The 20,339-nt window shown below is 42.0% G+C and overlaps 1 protein-coding gene across 1 annotated transcript in view; it reads right to left on the bottom strand.

Moving 5' to 3' along the window:
• RUBCN (rubicon autophagy regulator) overlaps positions 1-20,339 on the bottom strand; it is a 55,326-nt gene that overhangs the window by 13,205 nt on the left and 21,782 nt on the right. The window contains exons 3-11 of the mRNA XM_082839182.1: positions 15,393-15,476; positions 13,013-13,172; positions 12,265-12,371; positions 11,064-11,220; positions 9,898-10,431; positions 6,042-6,137; positions 5,221-5,336; positions 4,319-4,526; positions 3,150-3,251 (exon numbers count right to left, since the gene is read on the bottom strand). Of these exons, the coding sequence (XP_082695308.1) occupies positions 3,150-3,251; positions 4,319-4,526; positions 5,221-5,336; positions 6,042-6,137; positions 9,898-10,431; positions 11,064-11,220; positions 12,265-12,371; positions 13,013-13,172; positions 15,393-15,476 (1,564 nt within the window). The remainder of the gene's footprint in view (positions 1-3,149; positions 3,252-4,318; positions 4,527-5,220; positions 5,337-6,041; positions 6,138-9,897; positions 10,432-11,063; positions 11,221-12,264; positions 12,372-13,012; positions 13,173-15,392; positions 15,477-20,339) is intronic.

Raw genomic sequence — 20,339 nt, 5'->3', positions numbered from 1 at the left:
ACTTACTTAAAAAAAAAAAAAACAGAGCCACAGATCTAGAAAACAAACTTACAGTTACCAGGGGGGAAAGGCGGGGAGGGATAAATTGGGAGATTGGGATTGACATATACACAGTACTATATATAAAATAGATAACTTAAAGGACCTACTGTATAGCACAGGGAACTCTACTCAGTACTCTGTAATGACCTGTATGGGAAAAGAATCTAAAAGAGAGTGGATATATGCATATGTATAGCTGATTCACTTTGCTGTACAGCAGAAACTAACACTTTAAATCAACTATACTCCAATAAAAATTTTTTAATTAAAAAATAAAAAAGAATAAAAGAAAGAAAGAAAGAAAATTAGTATCTAATTTGTTCCCAGTTAGCTTAAGTCCAGTTTTCCCCAGATAGTTCTCCAGACGTTACAGTCCTCATAACCCTGACAGGTATCACAGGTATGTACAAAAGCTGGTGCAAACATTCACACACATGCATGTATGAGCACACCCACGCTTCCAACACAGGCTACCTGAAAACAGCGAGGCCACTGATACTGAGAGTCCATTCTTTGACATGTGAGTCAGGTTAGATCCTTCACTACCATCTGCATAATAATGATTATAAAAGGGTGCCCTTTAGTATTCAGACAGGAAGTAAACTGATGAGAATGACAGTTCTATACCACATGTTCCTGGAATCAGGACTTGACTTTTGCTCCAAAAGATGGCACTGCTTTTAGAAACCTACATCCATAGTTAGGTTCTCACGTTGGCTTGGGAGACAGTTACTGCTGCCTCCCCAAACCAGCCTAGCCTTAAAGACCTCATAAGGCAGTGGTTATCAACCAGGGAGGATATTGTACCCACTGCAGATATTTGGCAATGTCTGAAGACATTTCTGGTTGTCACAACTGGGGAGAAGGGCGGTATGCTACTGGCATCTAGTGGGTAGAGAAGCCAGGAATGATGCTTAACACTGTACAATACACAAGACAGTCTATCACAGCAGAGAAATATCTGGCCTAGAGGTTGACAAGCCATGCCTAAGGTCTTTTCCTTTAAGGATTTCCGTCTGAACTGACTAGAGAGTTAGTTGATTAAACACCTCCTCTGGGGCCACAAATGCAGCAAGTTTCCAATGGGAGTACACCTCATGCCACCCCCAGGCAGGCTATTTCAAATTTGGCTCCTTTCAGTCTGAACAACTCCCCCTGGCTCCTTGCTTTGCTGCAAGGAACAAACTTTATCGTCAAGTGGACTGTTCCACACTCAGTGAAGTAGCATGTTTTGGATTTACCTTATTATTACCCACATGAAATTCCAACTGCTGATCCTGAGAGAAAGGGCAGAGCCCTCCTATTTTCTTCTAATTTGGAGATCAAGTCAATCACAGACTGTGGTATAATAAAAATATATATATATATTTGGTCTCTGTCCAGTTTCTGGCACAGAGCTCCTATAACCTTTGGAATTTCCTGAGTGATAAGAATGTCTGTTATTCATAATGAGCCCCTTTCCATTATATCCGAGCTTAAGTTAATGAAATGACTCATGGGGACACCCAGATAGCTTCAGGATGGCGTTGGCTGCCAGAAGAAAAAGCTATTTAGAAGATCAGACCTTTTAGCCCCACCTCAGGAACTCAGTTGCCACTGATTTAATCACTCATGCTTACTGAATGAACCTTGATAAAGATGAGGTTTGGAAGGGCTTCCTGGTTGGTGAACATATCGATGTACTGGGAGAGTGGCACACCCTGACTCCATGGAGACGGAGGTTCCTGTGCTCAGGATACTTTGGGACCTTGCCCTATGTACCTCCTCTTCATGTGACTACTCATTTGTATCCTTTATAATAAACTGTAATCATAAGTATAGCGCTTCCCTGAGTTCTGTGAGTCATTCTAGTGAATTATGAAACGTGAGCAGGGAGTTGTGGGAACCCCTGGGTTGGTAGTTGGCCAGGGAGAAGTACAGGCATCCTGGGAACCCCATTGGCAGCTGGCATCTGAACAGGGAGCCATCTCGTGGGACTGAATCCTAAAGCTGTAGGGTCTGTGCTCACTCCAGGAATTAGTGTCAGAATTGAAATGTAGGACACTCATTTGGTGTCAGAGAACTGGAGAACTGTTGGAAAACCACATACAAAGGAAAAAATGGAGTTTTAAGTGACTATCATTGTTATAAATAGAAATCAGATGCATTGAGGAGAACACAGAAGGAAGACTTCCTGGAGACCTGGAAAAATATGTGTAAAAATTGTATTTCTGAATGGGGAAGAAACTCAGCTACCATACCTGGAGCTGAATGGGTTCTCGAGATTGGCGTAAACAGGAAATCAGAGCCTCATGCAGTAAAAGATCTATTTACCATCATGTTACAATGGAAAACTAGACACAAGTCATCTCTATAAGAAAATTAGTCTTGGTTCCAGCCATGGGGGAAGAACTTACATCCCTGAACTGTCTGTTTGGTTTTCCATCTGTTCATTTGTTGATTGCACTGACAGGAAGTTGAAGAAATTTATGATTTTCAGGAATGGATTAACCCGTTAACCATGGGTTAACCTGATTTAACACAACTGCCTTTCCAGATAAGAGCCCCTCCCCTTCTCTAAGAAGAAGCTCACAACAAGAGTGTGATTCTGCTATGCAAATTAGCGCTGGTAGGACAGAAAATAAAGCTCCACTTTGTAAACTTGATTTTTTTTTTCCTTTTTGCTTTTTCCCTCCCAGTGACTCTTGCTGTCATTTTCTCTTTGGATTATAATAAAGCTCCTTTTAAACACTTTGAAACAATTTCAGTTGTGTTATAGGACACAAGAGAATAGAATTCTAATTTCATGTAGATGTGGGCTAGCTCTGGACTGCTAGTAGGAGGAATTAGAGTGAGAATCTGAGAGAAAGGTTCAACTGAGGAAGAAGCATCATGGTGACATCAATAGCCATCCCACTCCAATGGAATACTTCCTTTTAGTGTTCTTTTCTGCTTAAATTTTAAATAGGCTTTGTTTTTAACAAGAGAAGTTACCTCTTACAACAGCCGACAACATACCATAATGAAGCATAATGAAGACTCCCTGCTTAGGGAAAGCTTCTCAGCCTATGATTCCAAATTAAAAGAAACAATTAATGAAAGTTCCCTTGCAAAGTGTTAATTCATACCTTGGATTTCAAATTCATCAACCTCATCAGCAGAGCCAGAGTCAGAGAACTGTGCTGAATCACGTGAACTGAACTGGGAGCTGCTGGAAGTGACCCGAAAGCCTGTTACATTAAAAAAAAAAAAAAAAAAGTAATAAATAGGACGGAAGAGGTCTCCTACTCTTTTTAGGGTCACAACAAAAGGGACCTGGTATGACTTGAACATAGAAGTAAATAGAACTTTGGCTGGGAGTTATCCTGGGGAAATGGAAACTAGTTCTTCTTGCTAGTTTCCCCTTCTTGATTGATCCCCTAAAAAGTTTCATGTGAGCAGAAAGTACCACTCTCTGGAAAGTGAATCTGGAACCAGTGGCCTTAGTTCTCCTCATATCAGAAACCTATTTTTTGGAAGATATTTCTGATATATATATATATTTGAAAATGGTAAATGCTAATTTTAATAACAAAAGTTGAACTAAATGTACATGAAAGTTAAATTAACACAGTATAGAAGAGAATAGCTTAAATAAGCTGGGATTCACATATTACAATAACAAAGATATGACCGAATGAACTGAAGACATGAACAGTTCTCAAAATTCTCTTTTCGGCCTACTTCCAAAAGAAACAGCCAGGCTTTTTTCCTATGCATAGTTTTGAGCTTTGTCTATACCATATATAGTAGAAAAATAAATTCTTTAGCAACCTAGAAAGTTTATAAAACTCTTAAAGTTTAATTTTCTTTGCCAGACATGCCGATGTTAAACTGACAGCTATAAATTAAAGCTATATAGACAATAGGTATAATATAGAACAAGTTAAGAATACTACATTTACTAGATTTTTCTTTTTAAAAATTACTGTACTTTCTTAATTCCTGTGCTTTGCAATAGGAATAACAGGGACTTTGTTTTCTTAGAAAAGATAATAACATGTAAGAGTATAACACAAATAAGATAATTTATAATATACATGTAGAGGTAGGAAATGGGTGAGCTCTAGGACTCTGGTCTGGTAGAAAAAAAGAAAAATTAGAACAACATAGAAAATCTTTCTGACAGCAGAGGAACCCTTGGCTTGTGTATAACATCTCACATGAACATACGAAGACAAAAAAGAAAGTCCACGAGGTACTAAGTCTTATCCCGAAGCCTGAAGAGGCAGGAACAGGCGTTCACAGCCTCACTCACTTCCATACTCAGTCTCCTGGTACACAGGGAGCAGATTCTTGGTGCGGATCTGCTGGCGACGAAGGCGGATCTTCTGCTTCAGTTCCTGGATCTCCCTGTCACTGTCCTCCTCCCCTTCCTCCTCTTCTAGGCACTGGCTCATCATGTTGCACTTCATCAGCTCAATGGCAGCAATCAAGGATTCTGAGATGCTGAAATGGGCATTTTCCTGGGGAAGAAGAGTGCCAAAAAGGGGACATCTCACTGATTATACTCTTGGAAAGTAGCTTCCAGAACGCACATTGCTTTCACTCAAAACACCCAGGGGAAATGCACACTGCTCCTATAATGAAAGCTGATGGCCAGAAAACCTGTGGCATATTCTCTTTGCTCTCGTATCTGGCCATGCCTGGCCTTCCTGTCCCACTTTCCACATAAAAATATGACAGAGAACAGGTCAGGTCTTTCCTAAAACCATACACTTATACACAAAGTATTAAGGTAAATGTGATGTCTCAAGATAAAGTGCTTTGTAAGCTATAAAATGCTACAGGGACATCATTTATCACATATCTGAGCCTTAGAACAAAATATAGAAGTTGATTCTGGAGACAGTCTTTACCTAAGGTTCCAGGGTCAAGGAAACAGTAATCATGTGACTAAAATTCAATGTTTCTCTGTCCAGGGTAGCTTCTAAGACAAAATCAGTAATATCTCTGGACTCAGTGAGGCGCATAGGCTCCCAGAAGAGCTTTCCAGAGACAGAACTTGTTGAGCTTATCTTTACTGTGACTTACCTGTATTGTAGTCTACACCCATGTTATTGCTGTGTACCCAAAACCTCTTTAGGACAAATGGCACTGGAGCCCTCAGACCAGATCTCCCAACTCATGGGCTTTTCAGTGGCTCCTTAGAGTCCTCACCTTTTCCAGGTCTGCACAGCTGCCAAAGTCTTGCTCAGACAGGTAGCTGATGAGGGACTGTCCCTCTGATGGTCTTCGGAACATGCCTTCTCCTGAGCACAGGTACTGACTGCCCTCTGTGGGAAAATGGAATGTGGATGTGAAAAGCCCTGCTTTGAAAAGCAAATCTTCTTTACAGACAAGCTTCTTTAAGAAGTCTGATGATTTTAACACTAAAGATGCTCCCAAGTCTTCCCGAATAACAGGTTGGAAAGATGTCTACCTTCTACAGGAATTTCTCTGAATCTCGGAATCCCAGAGCACTAAGCCCCTGGGTTAGAGAAGGGTGGAATAAATGGAGAGAGCCTGGAGACAACCCTTTGACCACCTAAAGTTAAAGATGACATACTCGTCCTCCTACCCACAAACAAAGAAACCAAAAAACCTGTGCTGTGAGTCAGACAAGGAAAGCAATGGCTCTCCCTGTGGATGATTTCCATGTGGAGCCTATCTTCGGTAATTAAGCCTAGACACTCAAAGGCCTCTTTTCAAGGTCTCTCTCACCCACTCAGAGAGCCATTCCAGCTGGCTCACCAGACATTCACGGTGATAACACCCACAGCACAAGACAGTGGGACCCCTAAGGCAGAGAGGAGCAAGAGAAATGGCAGGGTAGTGTGATTTCTGGCACAGGGGTTGAAAATAATGAAAGGGAGGGTGAGACTGTATGGTGTGTACCCTCCACAGAGCTAAGATGAGTTACACAGCTCAGAGTGCGGCAGGCATGGGGGGACCAGAGCAAAGACACGATTGCAGCACTGGCCTTCCTAGTACTCACTTACCATACTCCATGTACAGAGAGCTGGGTGTGCTGACTTCACTGCTTTGACCAGAGTAGGACAAGGGGCCTCTCAACTTCGACTTATCACTGCAGGATTCTAGTATCAGTGGCCACCAGGGAGTAAAAACACACATGCGAGGTGAGCGACACATACATTCCCAACTTTGGAGTTTCAATATTTAACTGCTCCCATTCCCAATGCCCTCCCGAACAGGAGAGAGGTGGCACACCAACAGGGAACAGTCCAAGAATGCAGGAACACATGGAGGAAGGGAGGTGGGAAGTCGGTATATTCTAAGGGGAAAAGAGAAAACATGACCTGGAATGTGGCAACACAGAGGTGAAAAAGAATCAAATCAAAGTGGATTCATGAATTTAGTTCTCTCTTCTTCCATCTTCTTACCAAATGTTCCAGGAATATCAGCCAATTTCTACCCTCTTGACAAACCAATTTAGAAAACAGTCCTCACATGGAGACAAGCACACTGAAACTTTTCTGATAACTTGACACTAGACTTTAAAACAATATCAGAAGGGTTAAACTCACTAAACAAACACTAGGATATGGCCTCTCTTGCACCTGGAATGTAAATTTGTCATGCCTACAAATTTAACCCACTTCTGAACTGGCAGAACAAAATAACACCCAGCAATGTCCTTAAAAGAAGCATCAAGACAATGTTAGAGAAGCCAAGGGTGATGGCCTTGTAACCAAAGGGCTCAGCCACAGGGCTGTAGACCCAGCCTTCCTGGAGAAGGAAGGGAGAGGTTTCATGAGAAGCCTGGCAAAGTAGGAAGTGTCTGGGTAGCAGTTTTCAAGGAACATTGAGAGTTGAGAGTGGAGGAATAGCAGCAGGCACGGTTCACAGGAAATGGAAACTGATATTCTCCAAAGGGAAACACAAAATCCCCAGTGCCACAGAAAGAGCAGGCAGCAAAGCAGGTGGGTGCCTGAGAAATGAACAGGATGCGCTGGGAGGACTAATGATTGAGCAGCATCCAACCCATTTCCTTGACAGATGGTGCCAATTTGTCAGCTGCTCCTCTCACAAAAAATGCTACTACATGGTGAGTGATAACTCTGTGTTCCCTTGGTGGTCCTGGCAGTGGGCTCTGCTCCTCACAACAAGCCAGCAGTCACCATGATGCCTTGGTAAGAAACCATGATTTGGAGGCAACCTTTGAGGTCCCCAGTCAAACTCAGTGCACAACACAAACTCCAACACCAGAACCTTATTCCTTTACAGCACGTAAAGGCCATCCAGCCTTTGCTCACTGAGCTCACTACCTCCTGATGCTGCCCATTCAACTGATCAGCTCTAATTCTTAGAATTTCCTCATACTGACTTGAAATCTGTCGTCTTACAATTTCTTATCTCCTCAAGAACAACAAGACTCTTCTAAACAAAGGTCTCGCAGACTTGTTCCTCTTTAACCTCTTTGCCAAGCTAACACAGCTAGTGGCTTCACCCATTACCAGGAGGCCATAATTTTCAGTTCTCCCTTACCACTCAGTCTTGCAGACACATTCTAGCATCAATATCTCCATGCATGATGTACCCAGAATGTAACACAATATGCAGTTTGAACAACACTGTGAAAACCAAAGAAACAGACTTAAGTCAATAGAAAAACCTCGTGCAATGGCTGGAATGAGGGGGTGGGGGAGAAATTTACAGGGGAAGGAAGACAGGTGAAAGAAAAAGGAAACAGGGGACTCCAGGAGAGGCAAAAACATGCACTCACATCCAAGACCACAGAAAGAGGAGAAAACACATTCTGGTGTTAAATCATGGAAAATAAAGTAATTTGTAGTAAGTACTCAGTTATAAGAAAAATTCTGCCACTGATTCATCATGTCTTAGACAAACAGCAGACCTCAGATTCACCTTTGGGCAATACAGGCTTGACAAGTCTTGATTCTATCTCCTGGATGCTGCTGAGAGACTGAATGAGGCATTTGGAAGTCGTGGGCAAAAAACGTATCATGCAAAACAATGGTATTATTTTACCAACAGGTCTAACCATAACTACAGGACCAGGCCAGCCAGACTTGATTTGACACCAGAATGGAAAAGGAAGTTCGAAACTAAGCAAGATGGTCACAGAGGAACACGAGGAGGTGGGGGTGGGGGCTGGACAGACAGGACTGGCTCCCAAACCTGCAATGGGATCTTCAACTATAATGGTGATACTCCTGGGGCCTCCTGTATGTAGACAGACAGGTGCAGAGGAAAGTCCAGAACACGAGAATAGAGAGTGAGAAAAAGAGCGTCTTCTTATCTAGCAAAGGTTGGGGCTTAACTCCTGAGAGGGAACCCTAGTGCAGAGGGAAAGATGACTCGTACGAGAAGCTGCACATGACCCACACTCCCTCAGATCCTTCTGCTTAGGTTTTCTCTGGCTCCCTTTTCCAATGCAGGTTCCCGCAGTTTCTGGAATCCGCATGGATGCAAGAATGGGGGCAGGGGAGTTTTACATGCTCAAACACCAGTAGCCTGGAGTACAGTAGACTGCTCCACGAGATGTGAAGTAAGGTCTTCACATCTCCAGGTCTGCTCCAGGAGATGTGAAGTAAGGGTCTAACCCAAGTACTCTTCACATCTACGAAGGCTCATGGGAAGACAGGCTTTGATTGGAGACTTTTGTTCTAACGAGTTCCAATGAGCCAAACCACATTCTTGAGGGGAAAACAGAGACAAAAGTTTGCAATTCAGAAGTTTCAGATGAAGGCCTTAGCTCTCACCTTTTAGAAATTATAAAGAGAAATCAATAGCAGCTCTAGTTGTAAAAGGAAATCTTCCTTTTTTGCTCTTAATTTTTTTTTTTTTTTTTTTTTTTTTTTTGTGGTACGCGGGCCTCTCACTGTTATGGCCTCTCCCGTTGCGGAGCACAGGCTCCGGACGTGCAGGCTCAGCGGCCATGGCTCACGGGCCCAGCCACTCCGCAGCATGTGGGATCTTCCCGGACCGGGGCACGAACCCGTGTCCCCTGCATCGGCAGGCGGACTCTCAACCACTGCGCCACCAGGGAAGCCCTGCTCTTAATTTTTTATACTTTACTTTTATATTTTATTTCTGAGGCTTTTCCACCCAGAACTGGCTTTGAGCACAGATCAGCCTTCTACTTGCTTTTATGGAGATGCTCTTACGAATGAAACCCAACCAAAGCCTGCCAGACACCAACAACCTAGGAAAGATGATAGTAGGGAAATGGCAAAAGCAATGACACCACCTTGGCCATGCCTAAGGTGCTCTCTGCTAGCAGCTGGTGTCTGTGTGAAGGAGGTCCTAGTAGCCAAGGCCTCCTTACCCAACTGCCTTTCAACCTGAACTAGTGATGGAGCAGTCAACCCCACTTACTTGTTTACTAGGTCCCATCACCCCATACTCACTACACCTCTAGTGTTAATAAGGAAACCCTAACATCAGTTTGCCTCTCTCTTATTGTTATTATATCCTGACCAAACTTCTCAGGAATCACAGGAAGGGACGGAATTTAACGGGATTATTTTTAAAGCTCACTAGTACTTTCCCTCTGTCTGAGAGATGCATTTAAAACTTGGACTGTGATTAGTCACACTATCCTCTGGTGCTAAAGAACCAGTGAAAGAATCCAGGAAAGCATTTACTATTTAGCAATGTATAAAGGAACAAACATAAATATTCTCAGAGAGATTTCTTAGGTATCCACATTATATTACAAACTTCTCTTTTTCATTATAAGCAATATACTCTTCATATCATTAGAAACATAACTTCTCTTTCTGCCATCTGAAGACCCTTAAGAACAAACTCTCCCTCCACCTGAACTTCAGGAGGCCGCCTTACTGACTACGGGCTGGTGGTTATCATTACCTGGGGCTCCTCTGGAGGCAATGTTGGTATCCGAATGGGAGCGAGTATGGCTCCTCTTTGTTCCACCGGTGACAGTGAGTGTTTGCCCCTCTGAGAAGCTAGACCTGCGAAGGACATTGGACAACTGGCTCTTCCCACCTCCCTCTTGGTCCCCTAGAGAGGAAGCAGCAGAATCTCGCTTCTGGGAGCTGCTGGAGGAGAACAAATTGGAGCTGTTGCTCTCAGCATTGCTGCTGTGACTCTGACAGCTGGCGGTCCGGCCTCGGGGGTCCTGGTTGCCAATGGCCAAGTACTCAGGCCCCTCACTGGCATCACTTGGGGAATCATTCTGGCTGCTGACCCAGGGTACTTCTAAGGGGCTGGTCAGAGTGCTGGAGCTCATCTCATTTGGGGTCGAGGGGGAGTCCCCGGCTAATGCAGAGATTGGAAGCAGAGGGGCTTGGACGGTTTGATCCTCTGCTGGCGAGACATGTCCTCTGCTTTCTTGAGGTTTCTGGCATGGGCCACAGAGTGAAAAGGAAGTAGATCTTCTTTCTAGGATATAAAAAGAAAGGGAAAGGAAAGGTGAGGTGGAAGCCTTTGGTACCTGTGAAGGGCTTCTCCACAACTAAGGAACAAACTCCCTATTGTTACTGGGTGCCCAGGACACATGGTGTCACGTCAGAAAAGGCTAAATCGTTCAAGGTAAGCAAAAAATTACTTAGAAGCAGCTAAGTCAAAAGCATAAGCTCTTGGGAGAATGGCTTCATTGCTTATTCGTATGCATTCCCCATCTATAACATGAGCAATAATAATAACACCTACCTCGTAGGACTGTTTTGAGGGTCAAACGAGATAATATATACAAATTGATTACAACAGAGCCTGGCACATGGCAGGCACTGAATAAATGTTAGCTATTATCATTGAAATGCCTTCTGGCAATGCGGATCAGAAACCCAGGGGAAACTAAAAACATCTCTTGCCTCTGTTACTTTAATGATGCTACTGAATTATCTTAGGCTAGTTGCTATATACCTCTTTAAGATTTCCATATTAAGACATGAAGTTTGACAAACTGCATCAACCCAAGGCTCCATCTATAGCCAGCCTGTGAGCACCCACTAAGTCCTCTGCTTTCCAGGCCTGGGGATACATGTCTTGACTACCCCTTGCTGCCCCCATACCTGAGCCATGATGGGGTATGGATTGGTGGAGGCTAGAGAAGGACCCAAAGTAGGAATGCTGAGCATAACTGGTTGAAGGGGTGTACGTGGAACCAGGCAGAGCTGTCAGGCTCTGGCTCTTTGTCACCAGCAGCGGGCTCTCATGCTTTCTGGCAAACTACAAAAAAAAACACGTGTCAGAGTCAAGGATAGAGGCCCTCAGAAGAGGAGCACTTAGCACTACAGAACGCTGGTAGGAACTGGCCTTTGGCAGCAGGCCTGAACTGCAGCCAGGGCCAGTAGATATAGCATAGGTATCCTCTATTAGAGCATACAGCTTTGAAACTTCAAAGTCCTGCCATACACCACAGCTTCTGCACTGGAATCCTAGGTGGTCAGACCAGAAATGCTTATCATGAAGGCAGTACAGCAAAGTGCTTAAGACTATGCACTTAGAAGTCAGATACGCTGGGGCTCAAATCCAGGCCCTATCACTTACAAGTTCTTTGGTCCAAACTTTGGGCAAGTGACTTATCTACTCTGTCCCTCAGTGGCCACCTTTATAAAATGAGATTAATGCCTACTTTATAGAGTTCTGAGGATTAAATGAGATGATGCATGTACTGTGCATAGCACCATGATTGGAACGTAGAAAGTATTCAATAGATGGTAAGCAAGAATCGAAATTGAAAAACCAGGAGAGATAGGGGATCCCTCACAAAAGAAATAGGGATTGTGATTCCTTTCTAGTGGAGGCACTGATATTAGTGACGGGATGAGTGAATTAGAGAGTTAATAATAAGCAACATAAAACAACAAAATTTTCTTGGACAAAAATGATCCTGTGTAACATCAGGCCACACTACATCTGACACCCTATCTACAGCCAGCCTGACTCAAAATCATCCCTCCTCTCCCTAGCATTTTATCAAGCCTGCCCTTAAGGAGGTGCTTACTCAGACTACAGATTTCTTTAAGGATTTAAAAAAATAGACACCTCCCTCCTCAAATAGACTTAAGCTTACTCACAAATAGACATTTTACTTAAATAGGTACTTAATGGTACCTCCTCTTCTAAGCTTTATTGTTTTTGTTTTTGTTTTTAATGAAAGTCTTTCAATTCACAATTGCCTAAGTGGAGTAGTTTGCTACATACGGTTACATCATGGTGAGGTCTAGGAGACCAGAACATAAGACACAGATAATTCTTTGGCCACTTTACCATAGATGCATCAATCTGAGCCAGGAGACGTGGGTTGTTCTGTTCCACTGCTTCTAGGCATTGGAGCATGGCCGTGACATGGGAGTCGCTTAGCAGGAAAGCAGTATCTGGGGAGAGAAAACTACCGCAATGATGGAGCCCATTAGGGAGAACTTCAGCCTCCCTGTATGGCCCTGGGAGAAGCTCAGGGAAGGAAAGAGGGAAAAGGCAAAGATGACTTGAGGAGAATCATACCACTGTGGACAGAGGGGAACTAGGGACAAATAATGTACAGAAGAGGCTAAATCATGTGCAGCATAGCAGAGGCCATGACAAGAGGCTTCAAAATCAGAAAGACTCAGATTTGAACTCTGGTTGTGGGTGACTTTGGCCAAGTCACCTAACCTCCTTGAGCTCTGCTTCCCTGATTGGAAAACGGGTATCGATACCCAACTCTCAGGGCTGCCGTTAGGTATATATGTATAAAAAATATGTAACAGTGATTGGAATATAGGAAACTCTCAGTAAATAGTAGTTACTCTTACTGATTTGCGTATATGGGAGTAGGGAAATACCTTAGCATAAAGCTTGACTGCATTTTACATAGCAAGTTAGAGAGAAGACTAGATACATGTTTCTGATTAGAATCTCTATGGCATCAAGTAAAAGTATGAGACCCTGAGGTAACAGTGGGTCTATAAAGGAAGAGTAAAGTAGAAGAGAATGAGGAAGTACATGTACCAGTACTGGCTATGTGACCTCTACCCACCTGTGTAGAATTTTCTGATATACTGTCTATCCCCCAGCAGAGGTCGGAGCTGGGCTGAGAGACAGTGGCACTGCAAGCTATGCTGCAGCCACAGCTCCGCAACGGCACGCTCACTCATGCCGTCAGTGCTGCTCTGGCCGTTCTCCTGCAAGTTGATGAACTAGGAGGCAAAGAAGCATGAGTCAAAATATACATCCAGGGCTTCCCTGGTGGTGCAGTGGTTAAGAATCCGCCTGCCAATGCAGGGGACATGGGTTCGAGCCCTGGTCCAGGAAGATCCCACATGCTGTGGAGCAACTAAGCCCGTGTGCCACAACTACTGAGCCTGTGCTCTAGAGCCCGTGAACCACAACTACTGAGCCCAGGTGCCACAACTACTGAAGCCTGCACACCTAGAGCCTGTGCTCCGCAACAAGAGAAGCCACCGCAATGAGAAGCCCGCGCACCACAGCAAAGAATAGCCCGCTTGCTGCAACTAGAGAAAGCCCACACGCGGCAACGAAGACCCAACGCAGCCAAAAATAAATAAATAAATTTTAAAAATATATACTTCCTCGTAAATCCAGCAAGATTGAGGCCTAATGACCTGAGAACTAAATTGAGACAGGTAAGAGGAGGTAATCAGAGATATTTGCCCTCCAGCTAACATCTACAGGTTATAGAGGAAGGAGAGGGAAGGAAAGGATTAATGTCTCCGCTGCTGGTTTGGGCCACTAGAAAGGGACTAAGCAGTTAAGACGTGATATGCAGCTCCTGGAGAGGACAAAGCTGCTGCGTCTGTCTCTTTATGTTGTAACTCCAAAGAGGCATCTATTCTCGGGGTATTCAGAGGAAGAATGAACTTGACATCTCGCCTTCTCTCACAGAGTCCTCTATTTCAGGTAGCCTCCAGAAAAGAATGCAAGAAAAACCTGGGGTAAAAAAATCTAGGGAAAATGCCCCCAAACATTCTTCACCGAAGAGAAATCAGCTGAGCACGTCTTGTTGGCTTTCGCCACAGCATTTCTCTATTTGGAACTTCCTTCTATTGGCTGTTTCTAAAAGCTAAGTCTCATAGTTCAGGATCACTGCAAAAAATGTATGGATGGCAATTTCAGGCAGCTTCTAAGAGGAAATGACTATATTTTATTTTATTTTATATATATACATATAAGCAATATATTTTATTTTATTTTTTTAAATTATTTATCTATGGCTGCGTTGGGTCTTTGTTGCTGTGCGCGGGCTTTCTCTAGTTGTGATGAGCAGTGACTACTCTTTGTTGCAGTGCACGGGCTTCTCATTGCGGTGGCTCCTCTTGTTTAGAAGCACAGGCTCTAGGTGCATGGGCTTCAGTAGTTGTGTCACATGGGCTCAGCAGTTGTGGCACATGGGCTTAGTTGCTCCGCAGCATATGAGATCTTCCTGCACCAGGGCTCGAAACTGTGTCACCTGCATTGGCAGGCATATTCTTAACCACAGCATCACCAGGGAAGTCCCATGATATATTTTAGAGAAAAAAGTTAGAGGGGGGTTTGGTGGGAAAAATAAAGTGATAAGGACAAAGAAATCCATGTAAGAAAATCACTGGGCTCTGGGCTTTTCTCACAAAAAAGGCCAGAGTGACACCTTGTGATTTGGTTCCCTGATCATTTAAAAATAAGTTACTTTTCCAGACATCACCTTGGCAATGAATCTGTCAGTGGGTGTGATATACATGAAACAAGACTGGTCATGAATCAGTAAGTATTGAAGATGGGTGATATTTTGGGGTTCATTACACTCTTCTAATTTTGAATGTATTTGAAAATTTCCATAGGCAAGGGTTAAATAAATAAATATATAAATTTGGCTGTGTAACTCTGGCCAAGTCACCTAACCTCCTGGAGCTCTGTGTCCCTGGTTGGGAATCAGGGGTATCATGCTGAGCTGAGAGGACGGAAGAGTACAGTGCTACCTACTCTCCAATGCTGTAGGGAACATGTTAGGCTCCATTTGACACTGGTCTCCAGAACCCTCACATTTTTTTTCTATTTGGTGCATCCTCTTCTCCTTAAACAGTCATCAGCATATCAGTCCTACTTACCCCCAACCATTCAGGAAACTTCTTGCCATTTGTCCTAGATTTTGAAAAGCTTCACTCTGGTCCCATATTTGCAAATCTTTTGAAAATAACAAAATTTTTTCAGGTCTTCCCCAGAGGAGGGAAAGTGGCCTAGAACAATGGGTGTGCAAAGCTTATTTTTTAAAGTAAATCATCCTCCCCTCCAAATCAGTCCTACAGGGATAATTTCTTCTCCTCAGTTAATAGGAAATTTGACATATGCCATCCTTCTAGCCTAGGAGACTCTTCATACAGAACATCAAACATCAAAGCATTGTGGTTACCTTCACCTCTTACCTTCTCCACATGAAGGGCCGAGTGGGGACTGAGCCAGCGGATGTCTTTCACAAACTGCCAGTAATCAGTCTGGCGGCAATACACCTATTTCAGGGACACAGAAGGTAAACAAATTGTTACCATTTTGGACCACATCTAGTTCTCGTACTGACATTCAAAGAGAGGAAAAAGAAAAGCCTAACTTGGGACTTCCCTGGCGGTCCAGTGGTCAAGACTTCACACACTTCCAATGCAGGGGGCGTGGGTTCGATCCCTGGTCAGGGAACTAAGATCCCACATGCCGTGCGGCATGGCCAAAAAAAACCAAAGCCTAACCTTCCCTTGCCTCAACAAAGGTTCTCAGCAGCAATAAAAGGAATACATACAGATATTCACCCTTTTAAAGAATAATTGTTAAAAATTATTTTAATTGTTCTTTTGAGGAGGTAATACAATGCATATGATATAGAAGGCTATATAGGTGACCCTTGAACAACACGGGTTTGAATGGTGGGTCCTCTTATAAGTGGATTTTTAAAATAAGTATATAGGAAAATTTATTGGAGATTCGCAACAATTTGAAAATAACTTGCAGATGAACTGCACAGCCTAGAAATATTGAAAAAATTAGGAAAGTTAGAGATCTCATGAATGCATAAAATATAGGTAGATGTTATCCTATTTTATCATTTACTACCATAAAATATATACAAACATTATAAAAAGTTAAAGTTTATCAAAACTTACACACACAAACACTTATGGACCATAGACGGTGCCATGTGCAGTCAAGAGAAATATAAACAAACGTTAAGAAGCGGTATTAAATAATTGCATAAAACTAACTGTAGTTAGTTTTATGCAATTATGTACTCCTATAATAATTTTGTAGCCACCTCCTGTTGCTATTGTTGTGAGCTCAAGTGCTGTGAGTGTCCACTCAAAATGCCGTGTGACACTAATCATCTCTGTATGAGCGGTTCGTCTCTCCAGTAAATTACATACTGCAGTAAAAAGTGACCTTGCCCAGCTCTTGTGTATTTTCCATTGTGTTTAGTGTAATACCAAAGACCCTGAATAACACCAGGGGACCCATACGAAGTGCTACTAGTGATGGTGGGAGTGCTCCCAAGAAGCAGAGAGAAGTCATGACATTAAAAGAAAAAGCTGAACTGCTTGATATGCACCGTAGATTGAGGCCTGCAGCTGCAGTTACCCACCATTTCAAGATAAGTGAATCCAGTGTAAGGACCATGGTAAAAAAAGAAAAGGAAATTCGTGAAGCTGTGCCTGCAGCTACTCCAGCAGGCACAAAAACCTTGTACTTTTTGAGAAATACCTTTTAGTCTCATATTGAAAAATTCAGCTTTTATGTGGGTACAGGATTGCTATAGGGAAGGCATACCTATGGACTCTAACATGATTCAAGAAAAAGCAAAGTCATTATGTGACAACTGAAAGCAAAAAGAAGGTGGAGGATCTAAAGCTAGGGAATGCAATGCCTGAAAAGGATGGTTTGAAAATTTCAGAAAGAGGTTTGGAGAAGCAGCTTCTGCTGACCAAGAGGCAGCAGACAAATTCACAGACACCATTAAGAAAATAACTGAGGAGAAAGGATATCTGCCTGAACAGGTTTTTTTTTTGTTTGTTTGTTTGTTTTAACATCTTTATTGGAGTATAACTGCTTTACAATGGTGTGTTAGTTTCTGCTTTATAACAAAGTGAATCAGTTATATATATATACATATGTTCCCATATCTCTTCCCTCTTGTGTCTCCTTCCCTCCCACCCTCCCTATCCTACCCCTCTAGGTGGTCACAAACCACCGAGCTGATCTCCCTGTGCTATGCGGCTGCTTCCCACTAGCTATCTACCTTACGTTTGGTAGTGTATATATGTCCATGCCTCACTCTCGCTTGAACAGGTTTTTAATGCAGATGAAAGTGCCCTATTCTGGGAAAAAAATGCCACAAAGGACATTTACTAGTAAGGAAGAGAAGCAAGCACCAGGATTTAAGAAGGAAGGGACAGGCTTACTCCACTGTTTTGTGTAAATGTAGTTGGGTTTATGATCAGAATTGCCCTTATCTATGAAGCTGCTAACCCTCAAGCCTTGAAGCGAAAAGATAAACACCAGCTGCCAGTCTTTTGGTCGTACAACAAGAACCCTTTTTCTGGATTGGTTCCATCAATGCTTTGTCCCTGAAGTCAGGAAATACCTTGCCAGTAATGCAACAAGACAAAAAAAAAAAAAAAAAAAAAAAAAAAAAGGGGGAGAGAAAAGGAATACAGATTGGGAAGGAAGAAATAAAACTGTCTTTGTTCACACATGACATGGTTGCCTATGCATAAAATTCGAAAGTTCGAAAGAATCAACAACAAAAAAATTCCTGGAACTAGTAAGTGTTATTATAGCAAGGTCACAGGATATATGGTTAATATATAAAAGTCAACTGCTTTCCTATATACCAGCAATAAACAAGTGGAATTTGAAATTAAAAACACAATAATACCATACACATTAGTACTGCCCAAATTGAAATACTTAGGTATAAATCTAACAAAATATATACAAGATCTCTATAATGAAAACTATAAAACTTTGCTGAAAGCTATTAAAGAACTAAGTTACAGAGATAACCCATGTTCATAGATATGAAGACTCAATATTGTCAAGATGTCAGTTCTTCCCAACTTGATGTATAGATTCAATGCAATCTGATTCAAAATCCGAGCAAGCTATTTTGTAGATATCTACAAACTATTCTAAAGTTTATATGGAGAGGGAAAAGACCCAGAATAGCCAATCAATACTGAAGGAGAAGAACAATGTTTTTCTTCAAAGAGGACTGATACTGTCTGACTTCAAGACTTACTATAAAGCTACAATAATCAAGACAGTGTGGTATTGGCAAAAGAACAGACAGAAAGATCAGTGAAACAGACTAGAGAGCCCCAAAATAGACCAATGTAAATATCTTTGACAAAGGAGCAAAAGGCAATACAATGGAGCAAAGATAGTCTTTTCAACAAATGGTGCTGAAACACTGGACAACACTTATACCCATCACAAAAATTAACTCAAAATGAATCACAGATCTAAATGTAAAATGGAAAACTATAACCCTCCAAGAAGATAACATAGGAGAAAACCTCCAAGAAGATAACATAGGCGAAAAAAAGACTTTTTAGATACAAGACCAAAGGCATGATCCATGAAAGAAAGAACTGGTAAGCTGGACTTCACTAAAATTTAAAACTTCTGCTTTCTGACAAACAGTGTCAAGAGAATGAGAAGATAAGCCACAGACAGGGAGAAAATATTTGCAGAAGACAAAACTGATAAAGGATTGTTATCCAAAATATACAAAGGACTCTTAAAAGTTAGCAATAAGAAAACAAGCAATCCAATTAAAAAAATGGGCCTTGGGCTTCCCTGGTGGCGCAGTGGCTGAGAGTCCGCCTGCCGATGCAGGGGACACGGGTTCGTGCCCTGGTCCGGGAAGATCTCACATGCCGCGGAGCAGCTGGGCCCGTGAGCCATGGCCACTGAGCCTGCGCATCCGGAGCCTGTGCTCCGCAATGGGACAGGCCACAACAGTGAGAGGCCCGCGTTCTGCAAAAAAAAAAAAAAAAAAAAAAATGGGCCTTAACAGACTATTCACCAAAGAAGATATACAGATGACAAATAAGCATGTGAAAAAAGGCACCACATCATATGTCATCAGGGAAATGCAAATTAACACAATACACATCTATTAAATTGGCCCAAAGGAGAGGAAAAAAAAAAGGAATGGCCCAAATCCAGAACAATGCCTATATCAAATGCTGGTGAGAATGTGGAGCAACAGGAACTCTCATTCATTGCTAGTGGCAATGCAAAATAGTATGGCCACTTTGGAAACCAGTTTGGCAGTTTCTTTCAAACTAAAGATTCTCTTACCACATGATCCAGCAATTTACTTATGTACACACAAAAACCTGAATAAAAACTTGATGTCAAATTAAGTAGGGACAAGACAATTTCAAAGTTGGGGGGAGAAAGCCTAAAAATGTAGAACGTTTTATATTCATATTATAGGATCTTTAAATTGCTAGTCCAACATAAAGAAATGGAAGCTGGAAGTCCTGTATGATGTATTATGGGTATAATTTATACAAGAAAGATGATATGGAACTCCATCAGTGGATTCATTCTCACAGAAGAGGTTTGACCCTATACCCAAAGACTGTTAATTAAATGTACATTTAGGATGTTTTAAATTAAAATAAAATGTTTGAGTGATGTATTTTAACAATGTTTAATTTCCCTCAATCAATCAGCTAATGATCCAGGTCATGTGTAAGGCTTTTCCTGTCCTTATCAAAAAATGATATGGTAGTTAACAAGAAAATAAAATGATAAATAGGTGAATGTTGGGGAAAAAATCAACAACAAAAGATGCTATATGAGTGAGGGACTACTCCTACCATAATGAAAAGCTACAATAATTAAAACTGAGTGGTGATAGCACACAAATAGAAAACAGACCATAAAAGAAATCCAGAAATAGATCCATGTGCCAAGGAAATTAAGTATATTCAAAATAAATTACAGATAGAATGGTTTAAATGTAAAACATTAACCCATAAAACTAATAGAAGAAACCATGGAGAAACATTTTTAATAAGCGTATAGTGGGAAAGCCCCTTCAGAACATCAAACAGAGCCCAGAAGCCCTAAGAGAAATGATTAATTTGACTCACTAAAAATCCGATATTTCTGTATAGTAAAAGCCACCATAACAAATGTATGGACACCAAGTGGGGAAAGTGGCGGGGGTGGGGGTGGTCCTGGTGGGATGAATTGGGAGATTGGGATTGACATATATACACTAATATGTATAAAATGGATACCTAATAAGAACCTGCTGTATAAAAAAACAAATAAAATAAAATACAAACATTCAAAGAAAACAACAAAAAAAA

The sequence above is a fragment of the Leucopleurus acutus genome, assembly GCF_964270905.1.
Source record: "Leucopleurus acutus genome assembly, chromosome: 5".
Classification (NCBI taxonomy): Eukaryota; Metazoa; Chordata; class Mammalia; order Artiodactyla; family Delphinidae; genus Leucopleurus; species Leucopleurus acutus.
Note: the sequence above shows the minus strand (reverse complement) of the source record. Positions and strands in the feature narration are given on the sequence as shown.